Source organism: Heterodontus francisci, chromosome 8, assembly GCF_036365525.1.
Source record: "Heterodontus francisci isolate sHetFra1 chromosome 8, sHetFra1.hap1, whole genome shotgun sequence".
Taxonomy (NCBI): Eukaryota; Metazoa; Chordata; class Chondrichthyes; order Heterodontiformes; family Heterodontidae; genus Heterodontus; species Heterodontus francisci.
In genome coordinates, this window is record NC_090378.1 from 82,167,989 (window position 1) to 82,191,417 (window position 23,429).

At 42.2% G+C, this 23,429-nt stretch overlaps 1 protein-coding gene across 1 annotated transcript in view; it reads right to left on the reverse strand.

The window, feature by feature from the left end:
• The window catches only part of LOC137373218 (zinc finger protein GLIS1-like), a 488,859-nt gene that overhangs the window by 287,481 nt on the left and 177,949 nt on the right, over positions 1 to 23,429 (reverse strand). The window contains exons 2-3 of the mRNA XM_068038074.1: positions 8,648 to 8,834; positions 6,169 to 7,255 (exon numbers count right to left, since the gene is read on the reverse strand). Coding sequence (XP_067894175.1) covers positions 6,169 to 7,255; positions 8,648 to 8,834 — 1,274 coding nt within the window. The remainder of the gene's footprint in view (positions 1 to 6,168; positions 7,256 to 8,647; positions 8,835 to 23,429) is intronic.

Consider the following 23,429-nt stretch of genomic DNA (forward strand, 5'->3'; position numbering starts at 1 on the left):
AGTGTTGGGTATTCTAAAAGGCATTAAGGTGGACAAGTCCCCAGGTCCGGATGGGATCTATCCCAGGTTACTGTGGGAAGCGAGAGAGGAAATAGCTGGGGCCTTAACAGATATCTTTGCAGCATCCTTAAACACGGGTGAAGTCCCGGAGGACTGGAGAATTGCTAATGTTGTCCCCTTGTTTAAGAAGGGTAGCAGGGATAATCCAGGTAATTATAGACCGGTGAGCCTGACGTCAGTGGTAGGGAAGCTGCTGGAGAAGATACTGAGGGATAAGATCTATTCCCATTTGGAAGAAAATGGGCTTATCAGTGATAGGCAACATGGTTTTGTGCAGGGAAGGTCATGTCTTACTAACTTAATAGAATTCTTTGAGGAAGTGACAAAGTTGATTGATGAGGGAAGGACTGTAGATGTCATATACATGGACTTCAGTAAGGCGTTTGATAAGGTTCCCCATGGTAGGTTGATGGAGAAAGTGAAGTCGCATGGGGTCCAGGGTGTACTAGCTAGATGGATAAAGAACTGGCTGGGCAACAGGAGACAGAGAGTAGCAGTGGAAGGGAGTTTCTCAAAATGGAGACGTGTGACCAGTGGTGTTCCACAGGGATCCGTGCTGGGACCACTGTTGTTTGTGATATACATAAATGATTTGGAGGAAAAAATAGGTGGTCTGATTAGCAAGTTTGCAGACGACACTAAGATTGGTGGAGTAGCAGATAGTAAAGGGGACTGTCAGAGAATACAGCAGAATATAGATAGATTGGAGAGTTGGGCAGAGAAATGGCAGATGGAGTTCAACCCGGGCAAATGCGAGGTGATGCATTTTGGAAGATCCAATTCAAGAGTGAACTATACAATAAATGGCAAAGTCCTGGGGAAAATTGATGTACAGAGAGATTTGGGTGTTCAGGTCCATTGTTCCCTGAAGGTGGCAACGCAGGTCAATAGAATGGTCAAGAAGGCATACGGCATGCTTTCCTTCATCGGACGGGGTATTGAGTACAAGAGTTGGCAGGTCATGTTACAGTTGTATAAGACTTTGGTTCGGCCACATTTGGAATACTGCGTGCAGTTCTGGTCGCCACATTACCAAAAGGATGTAGATGCTTTGGAAAGGGTGCAGAGGAGGTTCACCAGGATGTTGCCTGGTATAGAGGGCGCTAGCTATGAAGAGAGGTTGAGTAGATTAGGATTATTTTCATTAGAAAGACGGAGGTTGAGGGGGGACCTGATTGAGGTGAACAAAATCATGAGAGGTATCGACAGGGTGGATAGCAAGAAGCTTTTTCCCAGAGTGGGGGATTCAATTACTAGGGGTCACGAGTTCAAAGTGAGAGGGGAAATGTTTAGGGGGGGATATGCGTGGAAAGTTCTTTACGCAGAGGGTGGTGGGTGCCTGGAACGCGTTGCCAGCCGAGGTGGTAGACGCGGGCACGATAGTGTCTTTTAAGATGTATCTAGACAGATACATGAATGGGCATGAAGCAAAGAGATACAGACCCTTAGAAAATAGGCGACAGGTTTAGATAGAGGATCTGGATCGGCGCAGGCTTGGAGGGCCGAAGGGCCTGTTCCTGTGCTGTAATTTTCTTTGTTCTTTGTTCTTTGAACACACATATAGAGTATAAGAATATAATAGACGCATTAAACTGTTCTACAGTACAAATTGTTTTTAACCTTTGTGCAAGTGCATTTCGAAAACTATATCAAAATCTAATATTAAAAATGGCCGTTGGTTAAAATTCAAAAAACATTCATTTTTTTGGAGTGATTTTGTTGCTCAAGATGTCAGTGCTGTGAAATGAAAGACTTTCCCATTTCAGGCACCTGGTTCAAGCACTCCAAGCTCAGGTATAACACAAGTTAGATTAGAGTAAGGCCCGCAATCCCACCACCGCCCCCCCCCCCCCCACCCACACTCCTACATTATCCCATCAAGCTCTCACAGCTCGAACATAGGACAAGTTAGACGCAGAGTATCAGTGTAAACTATCTAATTAAATTCATCTTAGTCAGGTGTAGCATACGTTGATGTCGGGTAAAACTGTCTCTTCTGTGCTCCTTGAACACAACCAGATTAGGCAATACCACAGGTTAGCAAGACGGCAGAGCTCCTTCAGAATAAAGAGAAAACAGGCTTGGTGTCAGACTTAGCTTAGTGGCAACTCATTTCTAACTGAAACAGAAGGTTGTGGGTTCAAGCCCCGCTCCAGAGACTTGAGCGCATAATCTCGGCTAACATTTTAGTGCAATACTGAGGGTGTCAGTCAAAGAGTTGGGCCCAATTTTGACTCACTCGAAACTCATTTACTTCCACACAGTTAAAATTTGGCCGGTATCGTCTTTTGGATGAAAATTTTTTTAATTCGTTCTTGGATGTGAGCTTGGCTGGCAAGGCCAGTATTTATTGCCCATGCCTAATTGCATTTGAGAAGGTGGTGGTGAGGTGCTTTCGTAAACCGCTGCAGTCCATCTGGTGTAGGTACACCCACAGACCGCTCCCGATGACGCTGCTGATACTACTGAGTTGCCGGCCCTCTGATTGGCCCACAGCTCTGGGAGGCACGATACCCCTTCTTAAAGGGACGGGGCAGTTAAGTGTCTGAGTGCTGTTAAATTGTACTGGGGGGCTCAAAAGGGCCGAGACAGGGTTCCCCTCACCTTTAGGCCCGGCATCGGGACCCTCGGTGGCTCCACAAAATTCAGCCCTTGGTGTGCACAAATTGGCTGCTCATTTACCATACATTACAACAGTGACCCCACTTCAAAAGTAATTCATTGGCTATAAAGCATTTTGGCACGTCCTGACATTCAGTCCTACTTCACGTCTTTACATGTCTTTTTTACTTACATTCAAAGGGGTCTAAAATGTTTATGATACCATTACTGGCCCCTGTTATTTCATACTGGCCCCTGTTATTTCATCAAAGTATCTCATAATTACTCTTCACTCCCTTTGATGGGACAGAAGCTGATTCCTGCAGCAACCTTTATTACAGTGAAAGTCAGAGGCAAGTACAAAATAAAAGATCTGCTTCACAGACTCAGTGATATTTTAAATTTGTCTATTATTTTTTCACAGCATTCAAAATTTTTATTCTCTCGGAGGTTTAAGGAAATGGTGGTCCTTTGTTCAGATCAAAGTGCAATGTAAGTAGGAGTGGGGTTCTTGTAAATGCATAAGCAGTACATCTTTCTACAGCTTCACAGGAAATTGTCTCAGCTTCACCTCAAAGCCTTGTAACCACAACTCTGGTTCCCTCCTATTGTTTAGTAATGCTCCATCTGACCAGCATATTAGAAAAGTAACAAACTTCTGTAGGGTTTGCATCACACGCAATTATCTTGCTACTTTTAGTAAGGTTGAGGATTCATTTTGGCAGTTTTCATGTACAGGTAAGTTGAGCAATAAATTACCTTAAAAAATGGTTCAGTGGGTAAATGCAATACCCACTGAAGAAACTTAACTGTACTGACTACCAGGACCCCAGGTTCAATCTCCAGTTAGTGTTGAGTAAGTTTATCTCAATCAGGGCAGTAGAAGAGGCAGTACAATTGGCCTCAGTATCGCTGGGCTTGGAAGGATTCCCACTAATGTTAATATCCAGCGACTGCCGCTGGAAGGTGCATCGGTGTAGACAGAGATTCAAGGGAGCATCAGGATAAACAGTAATGCCTTGCCGACACTTGCAGTCTGGACTCGCATATAAAGGACGGCCACTTTGGCACAGCAGCAGAGGCTGCCAGGATCTGCGGAACCGTACCCTTAGCAACCGAGCAATTGCCTTCAGGAGAAGGCAGAGAAACTGGAGGGAAATTAGAATTGCAAAGTGCAACAAATTCTTACAGAGAATAGGATCTGTTGCTATGGCTGTGTTTGTTACCCAGTACAGCACAACTTGAATGTTAACCTGGAATCCAAACTATTTGCTCACAGGAAACTAATGAGACAGTGGAGTTAAAAACTCCAATGTCTTTTAGAAACCTATTTAATCCCTTTATTATCCGTCCAGCAACAGTGTCCATAAAATAACCAGGAGTTAAATCCTCTCCCAGTTCAAGTGGAATTCTCTCATCGAAACAGCTGCTTCACATTTAGCCAGCATCTGATATTGGGAACAGGCCTTTGGCCAAAGTAACAATCAGCTCCTTACAAACTATTAGTTTCTTTATAGATTACCTATGTTTTTTTCAGCTTCTGAAAACAGAATTGTAAGAAATTAGCCCGATTTTCAGTCAAATGACATTAAATTTGCTGCTTTTTTGCTCCTAATTGGCTTGAGGCACTGAAAATGTTTGAAAGGAAACCACATAATTTATCCTATTTTGTGTAATATCCTGTCATGTTTTATAGTTAATCCGAATGTTATTGTAATTTTATTTAATTTTGGTTTCATGTACAATATCATTAAATCAAACATCCAAGAAAAACATTGATTTAAGCCAACTCTGACTTTGAAACCTTTGAGGTAATTGTTGTGTAGCTTGATATTATTTGATAGACAAATTAAAGAGCTGGAATGTTAGCAGTGAACTAATCGTTCCCTTTGTTTTGATAGTGACAGCCCTTGTTGTGCTTTGTGATGAAGAGGCAATATACCCTAGTTCTCCTGGCTGCTCTTAACTCTATATTAAATATATCTGGGCAGACATCTAGCTGGCATGGGTATTACACAGCCAGCTCATGAACCCCTGCAAACAGAAGAAGTGATGTTACTTTATGAATTACGATATAGCTACTTCCCTAAATTTTGACCTTCTTCTATAAGCACTGACTCTTACCTGAGCCAACACAATAATTGCTGGAAGGCTATTCCATCATGAGGGCATCACAATCTAGTCCAACTCTATTCTTGCGGTTTGGGCACGTACACACACACACATGCATACACACTCACATACATGCTAGAAAGTGTCACCAAATAGCGAATAACAGCAGGAACCCTGCCTAGTTTTACAACCCCAAAACAGGACACTAAGTGCAGTTCTAACATCTACGATCATCCCAGCTGAGATCTGCTAACGCATATCAAATGTGGGAATCTCCTGGTATGTATGGAACAGCTACTCAATTTATCAGGTTTCTGAACTATTTGTGGTGGTGGGGGTCGTAGGAGTAGGGGCTGCTCTATTTCTTTATCTGTACAATAACAAACATTGTAAGGAACCTTGTAAAAAAAAAGTAACAAGGAGCTCACGGGGCCTATGACTGACATGCTAATTAGAGCTAAACCTGAATTATGTTGGACCAAACCATTCTTCTTCCCTGGCAGCTGAAAGATTATCAAGGTAATATGGGACATGAAATATTGGCCAGAGCTGTAGCCCTGTATTAAACCAAAGTCATTGTAGGTGGGAAATGCCAACACCTTACTGTGATACTTAAGTAATGTTTTAAAATCAAGAAATTAGAGACAATAAAATAAATATTTAAAACACCACCAGAAGCAACCAGAAACACAACATTGTTACAATGAAATAAAAACAGAAAATGCTGGAAATACTCAGCAGGTCTGGCAGCATCTATGGAGGTAGAAACAGAGTTAACGTTTCAAGTCTGTGAACTTTCATCAGAACTGCAAACTGAAAGGCCTGCTCAGCAACTTCCCACTGCAGCCTAACTGAAGCCAAGGCCTCACAGTGTAAGGAATTGCAGTTGGAAACCATGTCCCATCACTCCATGGGGCAGTATGTGGCAGCATTCTAGAGAATGGTCACACTGCAAGATGCTGCTTGGATCCAAAGAGCCCACCCCCATTCTGCCTATCAATTTGTACATTTAGAACTGTAATGTGGTCACTATGTTTATTTACTGCATGCCCTGCTGGAAAAACAACTTTAAAGCAACACACACCAATGATGTGAGACATGCTTCTTAATTCACCATCTCAAATTCTTACACAGCTGCCATCCGTGACTGGCATGTAATCATCAATGCTTTATCCCAATCTGTTATTCACCTCAAAGTGCTCTCTCCAGGCACAATATAAGTTTGGAAGGGCAAAATCTACTTGTATCCTGCTGAGTAATTTCTGCATTTCAAGTTTAAGATTCCATTTCCAAAACCAGTGAGCAGCCTCAGGAAATTACCCAGTACAAAAAATTTCACATCTCTGCTGTTATACTTTATTGGAATTGTAGTGACAGTAATGTAACCAAACTTACCATGCACTTATTTGGCTTCTCTCCTGAGTGAACTCTCATATGTATCAGGAGCTTGTAGCGAGCATTAAAGGGTCTGTATCGCCTCACACATCCAGCCCAGAAACAAGTAAAGTCCTCTCCTTTACGCTGATCAATGTGCACTTTCTCAATGTGTCTCACCAACTCCTCTTGCTGATCATAGACAGCGTTACAGTCTATCCATCGACAGACCTGTTTCCCATTGTTCTTGGGCAGCTCACCTCCATCGTCAAGCTGAATGTGCCTGTTAGGTGGCAACCCATGTAAGTGAGGCATGGTTCCATGGGGCTGACCAAAGTGCTGTTGGGTATGGTATGGGGGAGGCGGCCCATGGTGGTGCTGAAACAGCTTTGTATCGTGTGAATATTCATCAATAGGTTCGTGCTTGAAAAAGTTAATTTTATGGCAACCATCTGCCACTCCATGTTGAACAACCATGTTGCCTATCACCAGATCTAAGTCCATGTTTTCCTCTGCTTGTTGCAAAGGGACTTGCTCACCTTCAGCACCCCCTTGCTCAGCACTGCGAGTTGGGAAAGAGGACAGTGACGACGCATGAGAAGGCAAGTTATGTTGGTTCTCTAACACAGAGCAGGACTGCGGGCTACAGTTCTTTCGAGCTCCCAAATGACCAATTCCTCCAGAGAGAGGGAACAGACCATTGGAACTGTTCCGCATTCCGTTGACACACGCAATAAGCGATGTTGGAGAGGTGCGAATGATCGCCGTGATGTCAAGTCCTTCAGCAGAAAGTGGTGATATCGAAACCGATCGTTTCTTCGCATTGCCTGGCTGTAACTTGGCCATGTGACGAGGGCTGCCACTTGACGCAAAGCCCGGTGGGGAGTTTGTGTCATTACTGAAGAAATATGATGAATAAGTAGAAAAGCTGCTGTTCAGTGGCTCGGTTTCTGAAGGCAGACTATTGGCATTCCCAATCTCAGGATGATTGGAAACACCTTCACTCTCAGAAAGGAGATGTGACCATTCCTGTTTGATGTGTAGGTTTGGGAGATTTTCATCCAAACGCAGAGTACTGGGAGCCAATGAAGCTTGAGAAGCGGGAGATCTGAAACAAAAACAGCCATAAAACAGCTGAGTACAAATATTATTTTCTGTCACTTCTCTGCTTTTTTGCAGTTTTATTTTGTGTTTTATAAGTTCCTTAACTGTGGAAACATTCCCAAATATAAATACGGAGACAATACATGTTTTTCAATTTGCTAATGTCTTCTATCTATGAAAGGTATTGAATATTGGGTAACTGTAGACTATGAAACTTTCAAAAATATCTAAACGAAAGGATAATTTATTTGTGAACCCTATCAATTTGTTCCATATCACAATAGTCATAATAATAAAATCATGCTCCTTGATCCATTTACAGAACAGCTACTGGCACTCTTTGTGATTCACACATTCTTCTGAAGTGAGGTAGTACTCTGGAGCTTTTTGAATAACAATTGTTTCCCATAGAAAGTGCAAGATTTTCCCCGATGACTAGGTTGGTAGATGTGAAACTGAGCCATAAAAGCAAGGAATGTCCCGGGTACAACTCCTGGTCTGTCCTGAGTTAGTTGATCTCAGTCTGGGTAGTTGGGAGAGGAGTCAGCTACAACTGGTCTCAATGCCACTGAGCTAAAAAGGAAAAATAAGACAGGACTCGCTCTCCTGCACGCTATCCGCTGAGCCCTGTGAGCAAGGACACTTGTCTGTGTGAATGTCACGTGATGACAGGATTGGGTCTCAGCTGTTAAGCCCTTTGTGATCAAATGGCCTGCCAGCACATGCCATCCAGGCTCACACATGAAGAATGATGCCTTGGGTGAAGCACCAGAGTGATATGTATGGTACTTCCATATTGTTAATTGAACACCAAATGTCCCATCCTGGGAGTAAGTGCATTGTAGCAATTATACTCCAATGTCTTCTCTTGTACCACTTTGTTATTCTTTAGTGGAATATTCCAGCGGATGTGAAAATAAAAACAGTTAGTTAATACCACACCAATATGTGTGGTTATTTGGACATAACACGGAGCGTAGCCAATGGAAACATAATTCAGATTACTCTTTGCTTTTATAGGAACAGGAGTAGTCAATCGAGCCTATTCCCTCATTGAGTTAGATCATGGCTGATCTTAACTTAACTCCATTTACCCACCTTTGTTTTATATCCCTTGATACCCATACCCAACAAAAATCTATCAGTCTCAGTCTGAACATTTTCAGGAGAGAGACAGACAAAACTGAAGTGAAAAATGCATTAAAAATGTTGTTACAAATTGCAGCTTGCATAATACTCTAAGCAAACACATTATTTCATAGGCATCAGCAGGCTGCAAATACACAGCAGGTCTATAAAGTCGGAAAAGAAAGATGAGTTCACATTTCAAGTTGGGTCCCTTCATCCGAATACAGATTTTTAACAGACACAATATATTATGGCAGCAGGAAATAACCTGGTGTCAGAGTGGGGTGCAGTCAGCCGGGTACTGCCGTGGGATGAAGTCGGGCCGATGCTGATGTGATTTCCTGAATGAATCACTGGCTCCAATCTGGCTGTTGCTATTGGCTCATTCCTCATGACATGGTTCATTTCATCCCTCTTGCTGGATAGAGCATAACACGGGCTGTAACCACCATTTGCTGTAACAGAATGAAAAGCAACTAGTGTGAGATTTCTTCCTCCGCACAAATTCAGAAATAAAAACACTGCACTTCCTAACCTATACAGCTACATCTTGAGCTTTCAAAGAATTGAGCAGAATTTACTTGCCCCTCCTGCAGAGTAAACTGGGGAAGCTCCTAACATTAATTTCAATACATGAGATAAGAATACCAGCAACGCAATGGTTCAGTGAGTCTGATGTGGTCTTCAATCCTCTGGACCTTGAAGCGCCCAGGTTCCATCTCCAATCTCCTGTTAGCTGATCTCACCTGAGGTAGCAGTTGGAGTGCTAAAATCAGCCTCCGCACCCTAGGTTAGAGTGCAGGGAAAAGTCACCCAGAGTGCCTGCTCTTATCCAGTAACTCCTGCTAGAAAGCGCATGTGTGGGGAGGCTTAAGGAGGTAAGAATTGGACTCAGCTGTGATGAACTGCACAGTTGAATAGCTTTCTGCCACACTTACTGCAGAAGCTAAAACATGAGAATTGGCTTTTGGATCTTGTACAAGCAGATGGCCAGCACCATGAAATTGTATCCTGTTATATGTCAGTGTCATCAGGAATGGAGAGAAAAAAAGCAGAGGAAAAATAAAATGAATGCACAGCACAATGTCCCTCATAACAATATGCATGAGTGACACACTACTCAAAGTATAAGTATAACAGTGTTATTCTATTCATAACTTTTTTTAAAAATCTTTTACTTGATCATTTTATTAACATTAAATGCACACACACACACAATACTTCCCGCATAATCTCATATTATTGTGCAAGGTCTTTAAAGTGCTGGTGATGTAAATGTAATTGAGCTTGATCTGTGAGCACAGGATTGAAGGACGCACATTTAAAACTAACGTCAAGTGAAAGTGTCTTCTCTTTTCCACAGATGGGACAGTATATATAAATTCTAATTCATCAACAGCTCTGCGTCCTACCCTGTCTCACATTAAGTCCCGCACAGTTATCACTCTTTGCATCATTGACCTTCGTTGCTTCACATCCCTCCAAAACCCTTGTCTATAAATCTCTTCTCCATAACCTATGTCTTGGTCACATCCACCATTCTTCCAACAATGGGCAACTGCATTAAAAACAAGAAATGCTGGAACCACTCAGCAGGTCTGGCAGCATCTGTGGAAAGAGAAGCAGAGTTAACGTTTCGGGTCAGTGACCCTTCATCGGAACTCCGATGTAGTTCCGATGAAGGGTCACTGACCCGAAACGTTAACTCTGCTTCTCTTTCCACAGATGCTGCCAGACCTGCTGAGTGGTTCCAGCATTTCTTGTTTTTATTTCAGATTTCCAGCATCCGCAGTATTTTGCTTTTATATTAATGGGCAACTGCATGTTCCCCCTACTTTTCACTCTACCATTGGTGACAGAGCTTTAAGTGTTTTGCCCCAACCACCAACCCGCAACCACCCCCCCCTCCCCCAACCAACCCCCGCAGTCCTTCATCCTTCCCCGCCCTCAAAAGACTCCTTAAAACCTACTTCTTTGACTGCACCTTTGTTTACCTCCCCTAATTGCCCTCTTACTCCTGCCTGAGTTCGACACTGAACTAGGAAGTATTTAGGGACATTTTGCTGTGCCAAAGGTATTACATAAATGCAAGTTGCTGGGATTGTAGTTCATATGTAGCTGAGGTTGAGATGATTGCCTCCTTCAAAAATGAACTGGATAAATATCTGGTTGGGGAAGAGATTAAAAACTGTAGTAATAAATATCAATTTTACTGATGAAATACTTCATAAAGAATGATGTCCCTGTGCTGTTGTGAGGAGGAAATAGGGCATGCTGTCCATAGAGAGTAGCAGGGTAGGGTTGATTAGTGGATCTTGTGAGGATGGATGAATATTCTGCTTTTGTCTGATTACCTCAGGACGAAAGGAAATACTAATGCTGAGTTTTCTTTCAGGAGATTTAAAATTTGGGATAGAGTCTACAGACTGTGGGTTTGGTAGGCCAAATTGCTTTTCTCATTCCATTCTTTCTTATGTAAATAAATGTAATTTTAATACCGTCAAGGGTTTTAAAAACTTCACAAATCGTAATGGTTAGAAAGTATATTAATAGCCATACACAAATAGAGGGAGCTTTTCAGAAAAAATATTTAGCGTAATTTTTTAAACAACATTATTTTGAGAAAATTATTCTGACTTGGGACATATAAGCTTGGCACAGGGCATAAAGCAACCACATTGTAACACAGGAATAGATTTTTCTGTTCATTAACAGCCGGAGCTGCTGACTTCTCAAAACAAAAATTAATCTAGCTGTAACAGAGCACTGAGTGTGCAGGGGCTGCGCGCTCCAACAGTTCAGAGGAATTGGCAGGTCACACAGTAATTTCATCATGGCACCGCACTAGTCTATCAAGGTATGGTGTCTGTCAATGAAAAGAGACCTGTGTCTGCAACTGGACTTGGGGTGCGGGAGATACAGCCAGCATTCCATTTGCTTACCTGAAAAGCTTAAAGTTACTTTGGAAATACACCTAAAAATACAAAACACTTAACAAATGTAGCAATTAATAAATATAAAAGTAGACACATATCAACAACCCAAGAAAACAATTATAGGCTGATACATTTGTCAACACCAATGCGACAAGAATAGCTGCAGCTTGTTCTGTTCTAGAGAATAATTAAGACAGGATGGCTGAATGTTGAAATTATTAACATACTCGTAAATGTCTCTTCAATACAGATTTTAAAATATAATTCTGTCGCTCCTCAGTCTTCCCTTCCTTTAAAGATTTTTAAAACCCAAGCTTGCCATCACTGGACCATTACAATCCAAATCCACCCCTCTTCAGTTCACCTGCTGCTGAAGTCCTCGTCCATGCCTTTGTTACCACAAAACCTGACTATTCCAATGCACTCCTGGCCGACCTCCCACATTCTACCCTGACTTGAGGTCATCCAAAATTCTGCTCCCAGTGTCTTAACTTGCACCAAATCCCGTTCCCCTGTCACCCCAGTGCTCGCTGACCTATACTGGCTTCCGGTTAAGCAACATCTAGATTTTAAAATTCTCATCCTTGTCTTCAATTCCCTTCATGGCCTCGCCCCTCCCTATCTTTGTGATCTCCTCCAGCCCTACAAGCTCTGAGATGTCTGCACTCCTCTAATTCCAGACTCTTGTCCATCCCCGATTTTAATTGTTCCACCATTGTTGGCCATGCCTTCAGCTGCCTAGGGCCCAAGCTCTGGAATACCCTCTCTAAACCTCCAACTCGCTACCTTGCTTTCCTCCTTTAAGACGCTCCTTAAAACCTACCTATTTGACCAAGATATTGGTCATTTGCCCTAATATCTCCTTATGTGGCTTGGTGTCTTTTTTTTATATAATGCCTCTGTGAAGTACCTTGGGTTAATTTATTATGTTAAAGGTGCTTTATAAATCTATGTTGTAGTTGTTGTTGATTGGCCTTGTCTTCTCTCTTTCTCTTGTCCGTCACTGAACTTACCAATTTGAAATAAACTTAAGTTTAAGGATATCAACATGTGCAGTATAGATATGACATCACTAAGCATTGTTTCTCCATGCTGGGTGCAATGGTTCTATCTCAAATGTAATACAAGTCATCATGGGAAGACCATCACCTCCAAGTCACACATCATCCTGAGTTGAAAATGTAGCACCATTTCTTCATAATCACACATCACCCTGATTTGAAAATTTAGTGCCATTCTTTCATAACCACTGGGTCAAAATCCTGCAATTCCCTGCCTATCACCATTGTGGGAGCGCCATCATTAACAAGGAGCGCAACAGTTCACGAAAAAGGCCCATCTCCAGCTTCTCAAAGCAATGAGGGATGAGTAATAAATGGGGTCTTGCCACATCCAGAGAACAAAATTTTTTTAATGTCTCACCTCAATTGTTGTTCCATGATGGTCCCTCACAATTTGGCATAAGATCTGCATAAAAATCCTGTGTAATAAAGCCTAATTGCCCTCCCATTTAGCTGCTATACATCCCAAAGAGTACATGTTGTGATGGCTATAGATCAACTGGAGACACCACAGCAGCTGCAGAACACACCAGCGCTTTGTGACATCACAATGTCATGATGCACTATGAATTCTTCCACATGTGGAATCACACAAATGGAAATCACTTTCACCATTACTCTTACCCAAAGATCACAATCTCCTGCATGTTTTGACTATACTTGCAATTCCTCACAGTTACAAACATTCTACATCTACAAACATTCACTCCCTCCACCACCGACGCACAGTGGCAGCAGTGTGTACCATCTACAAGATGCACTGCAGCAATGCACCAAGGCTCCTTAGACAGCACCTTCCAAACCCGCAACCTCTACCAACTAGAAGGACAAGGGCAGCAAATTCATGGGAACACCACCACCTGCAAGTTCCCCTCCAAGTCACACACCATCCTGACTTGGAACTATTACGCCATTCCTTCTCTGTCGCTGGGTCAAAGTCCTGGAACTCCTTTCCTAACAGCACTGTGGGTGTACCTACCCCACATGGACTGCAGCGGTTCAAGAAGGCAGCCCACCACCACCTTCTCAAGGGCAATTAGGGATGGGCAATAAATGCTGGCCTGGCCAGCGAAGCCCACATCCCACGAATGAATAAAAAAAAAGTTATCTTGATTTCTCTCAGTAGAGAAAGGAGCAAAGTTATGGAGGTCGGACTATCCCAGCAAGCACAGTGGCAGTGAAAGCCTTCCATAAAAAATAATGGACTTACAGTTTTGCAGGAAACCCAGGCAACACTGTGTATTGTCAATCTAATCCAAGTAGCCAGGGTAAGGCAGTGTTATTTAATGCATCTTACTAAAGTGCTCAAAATACAACAAGCCTAATAGGGTGGTAGGCAAAGGAAAGAGAATTGTGTACGAAGAGTACTTTTGTAAAGGTGAGATTAAAGCGCGTAAATGAAAGAGAGTGCATGGAATACTACTCCACTCCAGCCTGGAATGTCCTAGTCGTGCCTGATGCTGCCAAAGTTGCTAAAAAGTTCCATTCCAAGCACGACATCCATCAGCTTATGAACACAAAGACTGACCACCTAAAAGTATGACAAAAAAAGGAAACTTTGAGCACCGTCTTTTTATGTCTGGAACCTAAGTTTGAATCCAGCCAACACAGCTCCCAATAAAAATAATTCAGCAGCACATTGGTGTCAGTTTAACAATCTTACTCAGGAAGCACACAACAAGATTGTATGAGAAATAGCAAAGAAAATAATTCCCACCAGTACAACTCTCAGTTTTGGGATTTAGGTGCCATGGCAGAGCAGAGTAGGAAGCTCAACCATACAGCCGTCTCGTGCTCATTGCTGTCACTGAACACAAAAAGGAACAGTTTAGACAGTTTAGACAGGCATCAAGATCGGCGCAGGCTTGGAGGGCCAAATGGCCTGTTCCTGTGCTGTACTGTTCTTTGTTCTTTGTTCTTTGATCCGAATCCCACACAACATCATCCCTAACCTCAACCCTACATTTTTCTCTGTGATTCCATCAATGTGTAGAAATGATTGTGTACTCAGAGAATGTAGTTACACCTCAGGAACAAATTGTCACATAATATAGCATGCAATGAGGGCAGGAATGAGTTCTGTAATTTAGATCTTTTCCTGGGTTTTTGTTTTGTACTTGTTCTTTAGAAAAGAATAAGTCCTGTGCTCTTGGTGTTTTTCATTTTCACTTTTTCTTCTATATCTCTCTTTGGAAATATTTCGATAAATTTATTTTCCAGATAAATTTCACAAAAATGTATTTTTCTTTCTTGACTTAGAACAGCTAAAGTAGTTCTTAACAGTGTAACAGTATTAATTGGATGTGAATCCAGTTTCACGGTTTCGAACCTGTTTATTCACCTGTTTATCAGAGATGTTCTGGCTAAACAATTCTGAGATTTTCGAAGTCTTCCAATTAAAAAAGATTCTGTCACAAGAGCTCCCATTGACACAGTCAGTATCCTGGCCTATATTTATCCCTTACCCAACATTTAAAAAATTATCTGGTCATTATCACATTGTTGTTTGCAGGACCTTGCTGTGCATAAATTGGCTGTTGCGTTTCCTACAGCAACAACACTCAGAAACCCTCAACTCATTCAAAAGGAGTCTGGATATGCACCTCAAGTGCCATAATCTGCAGGGCTATGAACCAATTGCTGGAAGGTGGGATTAGAATAGGTGGATCGTTTATCGGCCGGCACAGACACAATGGGCCAAGTGGCCTCTTTCTGTGCCTTAAACTTTCTATGATTCTAACAATATTGATTGCACTTCAAAAGTATTTTATTGGCTGGAAAGCACTTTGGGACGCCCTATGGTCATGAAAGACACTATGTAAATGCATGTTCTTAATTTTTCTTTCCAAATGCACCATAGAGTGTGGTACTGAGCTGTACAGGTACAGCCTGTGCTGAGTTAGCTGATCTCGGTCAAGACGGCAGTTTGAGTGCTACAATTGCATTTAATGTCCCCGGGCAGGGCAAGATAAAAATCAGCCAGATGACCCTTCCTAAAAACTATCAGTGACACCTCCTACTGGAAAGTGTGCAGGTGTGCATATCATGTGAGGACAGGCTCAAGCTGTTCCACAATGCCCTCCATAGCCAAATAGTCTTCCAACAATCAATGTCTAAACTCAGATGTAAAGAATTGGGTGTGGTACTAGAGGGTGATCAACACTCATGGTACTTCACTCAAAACATTAGGCAACGTTTTCAGTACAGAAAATAGATGGGAAAAAGGGTTGTTGTGTATTAAGCATCCTCACCCAGGACAGATGAAGAGGATTCCCCTGACTGATACATCATTAAATGATTGATTTTTCATCTGGTTCTGATGCAGAACAAAAAAATATATAACTCTGAAAAGCCCCAAGTGTCTCTCGTTAAAAATGGATCTCCTTGAATTCAAACATTACAAAATCAAATCAACAGCATAACTGGAACACAGTGCATCAAGGTCTATGTACAGAGACAGCATTCTGCATACACACACTGTGAAACACAGTAGGCAGACAGCGTTTTGTATGGCTGAGGGTTTGCACTGCATGAAGAATAAAATAAAAGATCTACCGAGCATTTTTTCATAACTAGTGTTAGAAATCTGCCTTGCATTTTGTCTTTTGAACTTATAACTAAGTTTTACAATGAATCACACAAAGCTATGATAATCAGTTTTTAAAGGTTGACCTATTTGCTTTTACCTTTACAATCGAAAGGCACAGGTAATATGATCCACTGTAATAACAGAGAGAATAAATCACAAACCACTTAATCCTTCCACTACTCCATCAGTTTTCGTTAAAGTATGCACTTTCTACACAAGTAATTATTCATAAACTAATTGAACGTCTATGGCATTCCCCATAAACAGAAATAAAAACGTTCTTTTGGTACTTGTCTGCCACTTGTTCAGTTTTTTGTCATCTGTCAATTTTTCTTTCTCTTTCTCAATGCCTCTCACACAGATTTTGTTGGCACTGTCTATCTCTCTCTGAACCTTTTCTTATTCTTTCTCTCTCCCTATTTTTTAAGAAAATTAATCTTTGAATAAATCGAAACAGGTTTGTGGTGATTTAGTTAGAACTGTGACTAATACTGCAAATTTGCACATGTATCTTTAAACATTATTTTATCTGATCTCATTCCTAGATCCTTTTCCTATGAGTTATTATGTAATTGCTGGTAAATCTTATTGGATATTCATTCTACAAAATCACAGTATGCCTGGACTCGAGAATTGGAGCAATAATAGACTGTGGTAATGTGTCAAGGTCCTGGTCTGGATTGCCTGGTAGAGGCAAACCTGGGTTTAGGGAGTGGAGCACAGTTGCTCTGGGCCTAGGGACTGGAGCAAAGGTGGGCCTTGCCAGGGAGGAGTGCAGCAGAGACAAGTCCAGCACAGGGAAAGTGTGGCCTGTAACCTGCAAATTAAGAGCAGAATCAGCTAAGGTCTTGAGGAATGAAGCAGATGTGGGGCTAGAGAGCAGAGCAAACATGCAGGCTCGATATTTACAGGGAAGAGAGGAGGAAGCGGGGGAGAGGGGTGCTCTTCAGCAGTTAGGAAACCCAAAAGTCCTGCTGAGCTTAAAAGGGGCCCATGGAGGAGATTGGGGGAGGAGGGGCATAGAGGAAATCGGGGAGGGTCCTTGAAAAGAATTGGGAAGGTGGGGAGAAGATTGCAGGGGGTCCATGGAGGAGACTGGGATTGGAGGAAATCGTAGGAAGGCTGTGGAAAACATCGCAAGCCATGGAGGATATGGGAGGGGTGGGGATGAGATCACAGGTTGGGGAGGGCATTGGATCATGGGGGAGAACGTGCTCTGATCACTGGGGAGGTTTACAAGGTATGCTTGGTGGGCCGGAGGAAAGCACACCTACTCATCCTGGCCCACATGGAGTGCTGAAAAGGCATTTAGCTGTTCCATCCAGCGGTCCTCACCTTCCTTCTGCTGCTGGTTTCCCAGAGCCCAGGACACCCAGCCAGCCAGTGTTAAAATTGGAACACAAATAAAATCTTAGGCACACACCCCTCATTAAAATATTTAAATGAGGAACCCAGCTCCTGAGAGTGGGTTGGTTTCCCGTCCCTGTCCCACCTTGAACAGAGGGTTTTAAATTTTAACTTCCCACCTGACCCAAACCTGACAGTTTTGGAGGGTTAAAATTACCCCGACTAAATCCAGGAGGGTTGAGTTTCCTGTTTTGAGGCTAAGACCTTAGCAGCAGGCAGAAAATGGCAAGAGGCTCGGAACTGGGTCAGCAACCCAAAAGTGAGGAAGCTGGGCCCAAGTCTGCCTGAGAATAGACAGGTTGGTTTCCAAGGTTGGCCCAAGAATGCTGAATCTGGCTCGAAAGCAGGAGCAAACATGATTGCTTTTTTATCGTGATGCTGGTATCTATTGGTTCATGTTAATCTTGTGATGGATAACACCACATGATTCTATAGGACCAATCAACTTTCAACAACAGAAACAATCAAGGCACTCATAATACCAAAGAGGACCAGATTTTACAATTATATCAATATTTTTTCCTGTACAAGCTCAATCTCTTATTTGGTATTTCTGTTACCAAATCACTCTCAACTTGTTAGTCTATCCAAAATACCAACTGCTTTTGCAATATAGTGATGTGGCATCATATTGGAAAAAGGACATTGGACAGTAAGAAGGGTCAAATTCCCCCACCATCAACATCTTGGGGGTCACCATTGACTAGAAGCTTAACTGAACCAGCCACATAAATACTGTGGCTACAAGGGTAGGTCAGAGGCTGGGTATTATATGGCGAGTAACTCACCTGCTGACTCCCTAAGTTGTTTCACCGTTTACAAGGCACAAATGAGGAGCACGATTAAATATACTCCGCTTGCCTGGATGAGTGCAGTTCCAACAACACGCAAGAAGTTTGACACCATCCAGGACAAAGCAGTCCACTTGATTGGCACATGGGAAACAGGAGTAGACCATTCAGCCCCTCAAGCCTTTCTTTCATTCAATGAGATCATGGCCAATCTGCCACCTAACGCCATATACCCACTTTGTCCTTTATCATTTAATACCTTTGGTTAGCAAAAATCTATTAATCTCAGTTTTATGTTTAACAATTGATCGATCATCATTTGGTGTTTATGGAAGAGAGTTCCAAACTTCTACCTGCGTTTACATGTAGAAGTGTTCCCTAACTTCACTTCTGAAAGTCTGGCTCTAATTTTTAGGCTATGCCCCCTAGTCCTTGACACCCCACCCAGCGGAAATAGTTTCTTGTTATCTACCCTTCTGTTCCCCTTAATATTTTGAAAACTTTGATCAAATCACCCCTTAACCTGCAAAATTCAAGGGAATACAACCCAGTTTATTTATTTGCTCTGCATAGCTTAATCTTTGGAGTTCAGGTATCATTCTAGTAAATCAATGCAGCACTCCCTCCAAGGCCAATATATTCTTCCTAAAGAATGGTGCCCAGAACTGCTCACAGGTCTAACCAAGGCTTTGTATAGCTGAAGCATGACTTCTACCCACTTGTATTCTAGTCCTCCATTAGCCTTTTTGATTATTTTCTGTACCTGTTCATGACATTTTAATGATTTATGTACCTGGACCCCCATGTCTCTTTTGACCTCCACTGTTTCTGGTTTTTCACCTTTTAGAGAGTAAAACTGATCTATCCTTTTTATGTCCAAAGTGGTTGACCTCATATTTGCCTACACTGAAATCCATCTGCCACAGTTTGCCCAATCACTTAATCTAACAATATCTCTGTAATTTTACGCTTCCATCTACCCTGTTTACAATACTGCCTATTTTTATATCAACAACGAATATGGATATGCAGCTTTCTATCTCATCCTCTAAAAGCCATTAATGAATTCAATGAATAGTTGAGACCCCAACGCAGATCCTTGCGGGACACCACTAGTCATATCCTGCCAATTAGAGTATCTGTCCATTATCCCTACTCTCTGTTTCCTGCCACTCAGCCAATTTCCTAACCAGGTCAATAATTTGCCTTCAATTCCATGAGTTTCTCATTTAGCTAACAGTCTCTTATGAGGGACTTTATTAAATGCCTTCTGGAAGTCCATATAAATAACATCCATAGGCACTCCCCTGTCCACTACTTTAGACACCTCTTCAAAATATTCAATCAAATTCATCAAGCATGACCTACCCTGTACAAATTCATGCTGGTTCTCTTTGATCAGCTGAAAATTTTCAAAGTGTTCAGTCACCCTATCCTGACTTACAGACCCGAGCAATTTCTCAACAACAGATGTTAGGCTAACTGGTGTGTAATTCCCTGGATTCCCTCTCTCACCTTTCTTAATTAGCGAAGTGACATATGCAATTTTCCAATCTAAAGGAATGGTTCCCAAATCGAGAGACATTTGTAAGATTATAGTTATGGCATCGCCAATGTTCTCAGTTACTTCCTTTAAAATCACCCTATCCACCACTTTAAACATTCACTCCCTCCACCACCGCCGCACCATGGCTGCAGTGTGTACCATGTAAAAAATGGACTACAGCAATTCGCCAAGTCTTCTTCAACAGCACCGCCCAAACCCATGACCTCTACCACTCAGAAGAACAAGGGCAGCAGGTAAGTGGGAACATCACCACCTCCATGTTCCCCTCCAAGTCACACACCATCCTGATTTGGAAATATATCACCGTTCCTTCATCGTCACTTGGGTCAAAATCCTGGAACTCCCTACCTAACAGCACCGTGGGAGTACCTTCACCATAAAGATTGCAACGATTCAAGAAAGTGGCTTATCACCACCTTTTCAAGGGCAATTAGGGTGGGCAATAATTGCTGGCCTTGCCAGTGATGCCACATCCTGCGAGTGAATAAAGATATTCTGGCAATTTAATTTTTTGTATACATACCATTTCGCCCATCAAGTCTCCAACAGTATTTCTCTCCATGAGTAACCCAGTCTAATCCAACTCCCCTCCCTTTAGTATTCCTCGATTTCAAGCAACTACTTAATTACCTTTTCAAAGTACTTGTGTGCTCTGCTTCAACAACAATTCAAGATAGAAAATTCTGCATTCTAATTAGCCTCTGTGTAAAGTTTAACCTCTCCTTTAAATCTTTTCATGGTTCTCTTATCTTTGTGCCTCTAGTTCCCACCTCATTAACCAGTGTTATTACTTTCCCCTTATCAGAAATATTCATAACCTTGAAGACCCCTAATAACCATCAACACTCAAACTTCTCAACTCCAGTGAAAAAAGACCAAACTTCTCAAGTTTCTCTCTAACTGAACCTAAGCTGCACTTTTTCCAGTGCTTTTATATCCTGTTAAGATATGGTGCCCAAAAGTGTACACAATAATCCAACTGTGACATAACTAAGACTTGTGCAAGTTTAACATTACCTCATTCTTTTGTTTTCTATGCTTCTTGATTCCAGTAGACCTTTTATGGCTTTCCACCTTTCATGAGTCGTGTATCTTCACACCAGGGCTCTTGTGCTCCTTGACTCCATTTAAAATCTTATCACTTAAGGTGTATTTTTGTTCCCAATTTTTACTTCCATATTACTGCACATTTTCCTATGTTAAACTGCATTTGTCAGCTATCTGCCCATCCTGCTGATATCCATTTCCTTCTGTAGTCATTCACAGTCCTTGCCACAATTTGCTATGCCCTCTAGATCATTGATGTACATAATTAATGAGAGAGACTCCAATGCAGCCTGTGGTGGAACACCAGTCATGATATCATTTCAATCCAAGCTTCTCTGCCCCAAGCATGAGTCTCCTTCCACCCCACTGATCCCCAAACCTCTGTCATTGCTGGGACCACCACTGGCTGCTTCCTCATGCTAATAGCAGCAAGGGGTGAGGCCTGGATCCTCTGCCCTTTTTTCTTTCCCACTTACTACTGTATCCGGAGACCACCTCACGGAAAGTGGAAGTAAGCCTCAGGAAGCAATGGTAAAGGCCTAGAATTCCCCCAATGGATGAAGAGGGCCTCCTCTCCCTGCAATTACCCGCAGAGGTTTGCCTACTGAGTGGTCTTTGCTGAGGCCTGCAGATGGTCTTCATTTCAGATCTTCGGTGTACTACCCTTACCAGATATCACTGCAGCACTGTCAGGATTCTCCCCCTTTACAGTGAGGGGCTCCCTCCTAATGGCAGGATTTCCACTGGGAGTCTGGCATACATACATGATGAGCCAGCACTGAAGAAAGAGTCGGGGCAGTGAGGGATAGGGAGAGATGTATGGAACTCATGCCCCCATCAGAACTTCACTCCGAAGAGCAGTATCCTACCTTGTATATTTGCAGGGACCTCAGTCATGGAGGACATCACAGCTGCGCTCAATCCTGTCCTCACCTGACTTCCATGCGTTCATACTTACTAGCAGTGGTAACTGAACAGCAACCAGGAGCAGTAATCTGATTGATTTTCCCCATTCACTAGCCAAGAAATGGTGAGGCCAATTGTAGTTCATATAATGCATCCCCAACTGAGATCAGTTTATTCGTTGCACATTTGAGACTGAACCTGCACTTTGGCTCCATCTCCACACTGCAAAGCAGTTTTATTTCAGGGGGATTCTACAAATAAACTAATTTTTTGTGTGTTTCCACATTGTTTTATAAATGTCACTAGAATTTTCTTCACTGTTAGATGACAGCCCATGCAGCCAAATTTATAACTAGATTTTCTATTTCCCACAAATTTAACACATTTAAGGGAAAAGCCCAACTGGTTTCCAACTGGAAATCAGTTGTTCGACTGAAACAGCAAACATGTTTGATTGAACAATCATCAGAAACAACAGCTTTTGTCTCTCCTTGTGTGAAACCAACAGATTAAGGAAATGTCAGCTGATTTCAGAGAAAATTCCCCAAAGGTGAAGAAATCGCACGCTCAGTTCCCAGATTCATTCAGCTTAAGGTTTCAGCTCCTCAACTCCATATATACATGATCTTCCCTTCCCCATATCCTCACTGTATTGGATTTAAGCTTCATAGAATCACAGACTCATAGAATTGTTACAGCGCAGAAGGAAGCCATTTGGCCAACTCTCTGAAGGAGCCATTTATCTAGTGTCACTCCCCTGCCTTCTCCCCATAGCCCTGCACATTCTTCCCTTTCAGATAACAATTCAATTCCCTCTTGAATGCCTCAATTGAATCTACCTCCAACACATTCTCAGGTACTGCATTCCAGATCCTAACCACTCGCTGTGTGAAAAAGCTTTTCCTCATGTTGCTATTGCTTATTTTGCCAATGACCTTAAATGTATGTCCTCTTGTTCTCAATCCAACCACCGATGGGAACAGTATTTCCCTATCTACCCTGTCCAGACCCCTCATGATTTTGAGCACTTCTATCAAATCTCCTTTCAACCTTCTCCAAAGAAAACAGTCCCAACTTCTCTAATCTATCTACGTAATTGAAGTTCCTCATCCCTGGAACCATTCCTGTGAATCTTTTCTGCACTCTCTCTAATGCCTTCACGTCTTTCCTAAAGTGTGGCACCTAGAACTGGACACAATATCCAGTTGAGGCTGAGCCAGTGTTTTGTACAAGTTTATCATAACTTCTTGTTTTTTACTTAATGCCCCTATTAATAATGCCTAGGATACTGTATGCTCTATTAACCATACTTTCAACCTGTCCTGCCACCTTCAATGATTTATGCACATAATCACCCAGGACCCTCTGCTTCTGCACACCTTTTAGAATTGTACCCTTTATTTTTATATCGTCTCTCTGCATTCACCCTACCAAAATGAATCACTTCACACTTCTCTGCCTTAAATTTCATCTGCCACTTGTCCACCCATTCCACCAACCTCTTCATGTCATTTTGAAGTTTTACACTATTGTCCTCACAGTTCACAATTGTTCAAAGCTTTGTATCTGCAAATTTTGAAATTATGCCCTGTACATCAAGGTCTAGATCATTAATATATATCAGGAAGAGCAAGGGTCCTAACACTGATACGTGGGGAACTCCACTACAAACCTTCCTCCAGTGCGAATAGCATCCATTAACCTCTACACTCTGTTTCCTGTCACTCATCAAATTTCGTATCCATG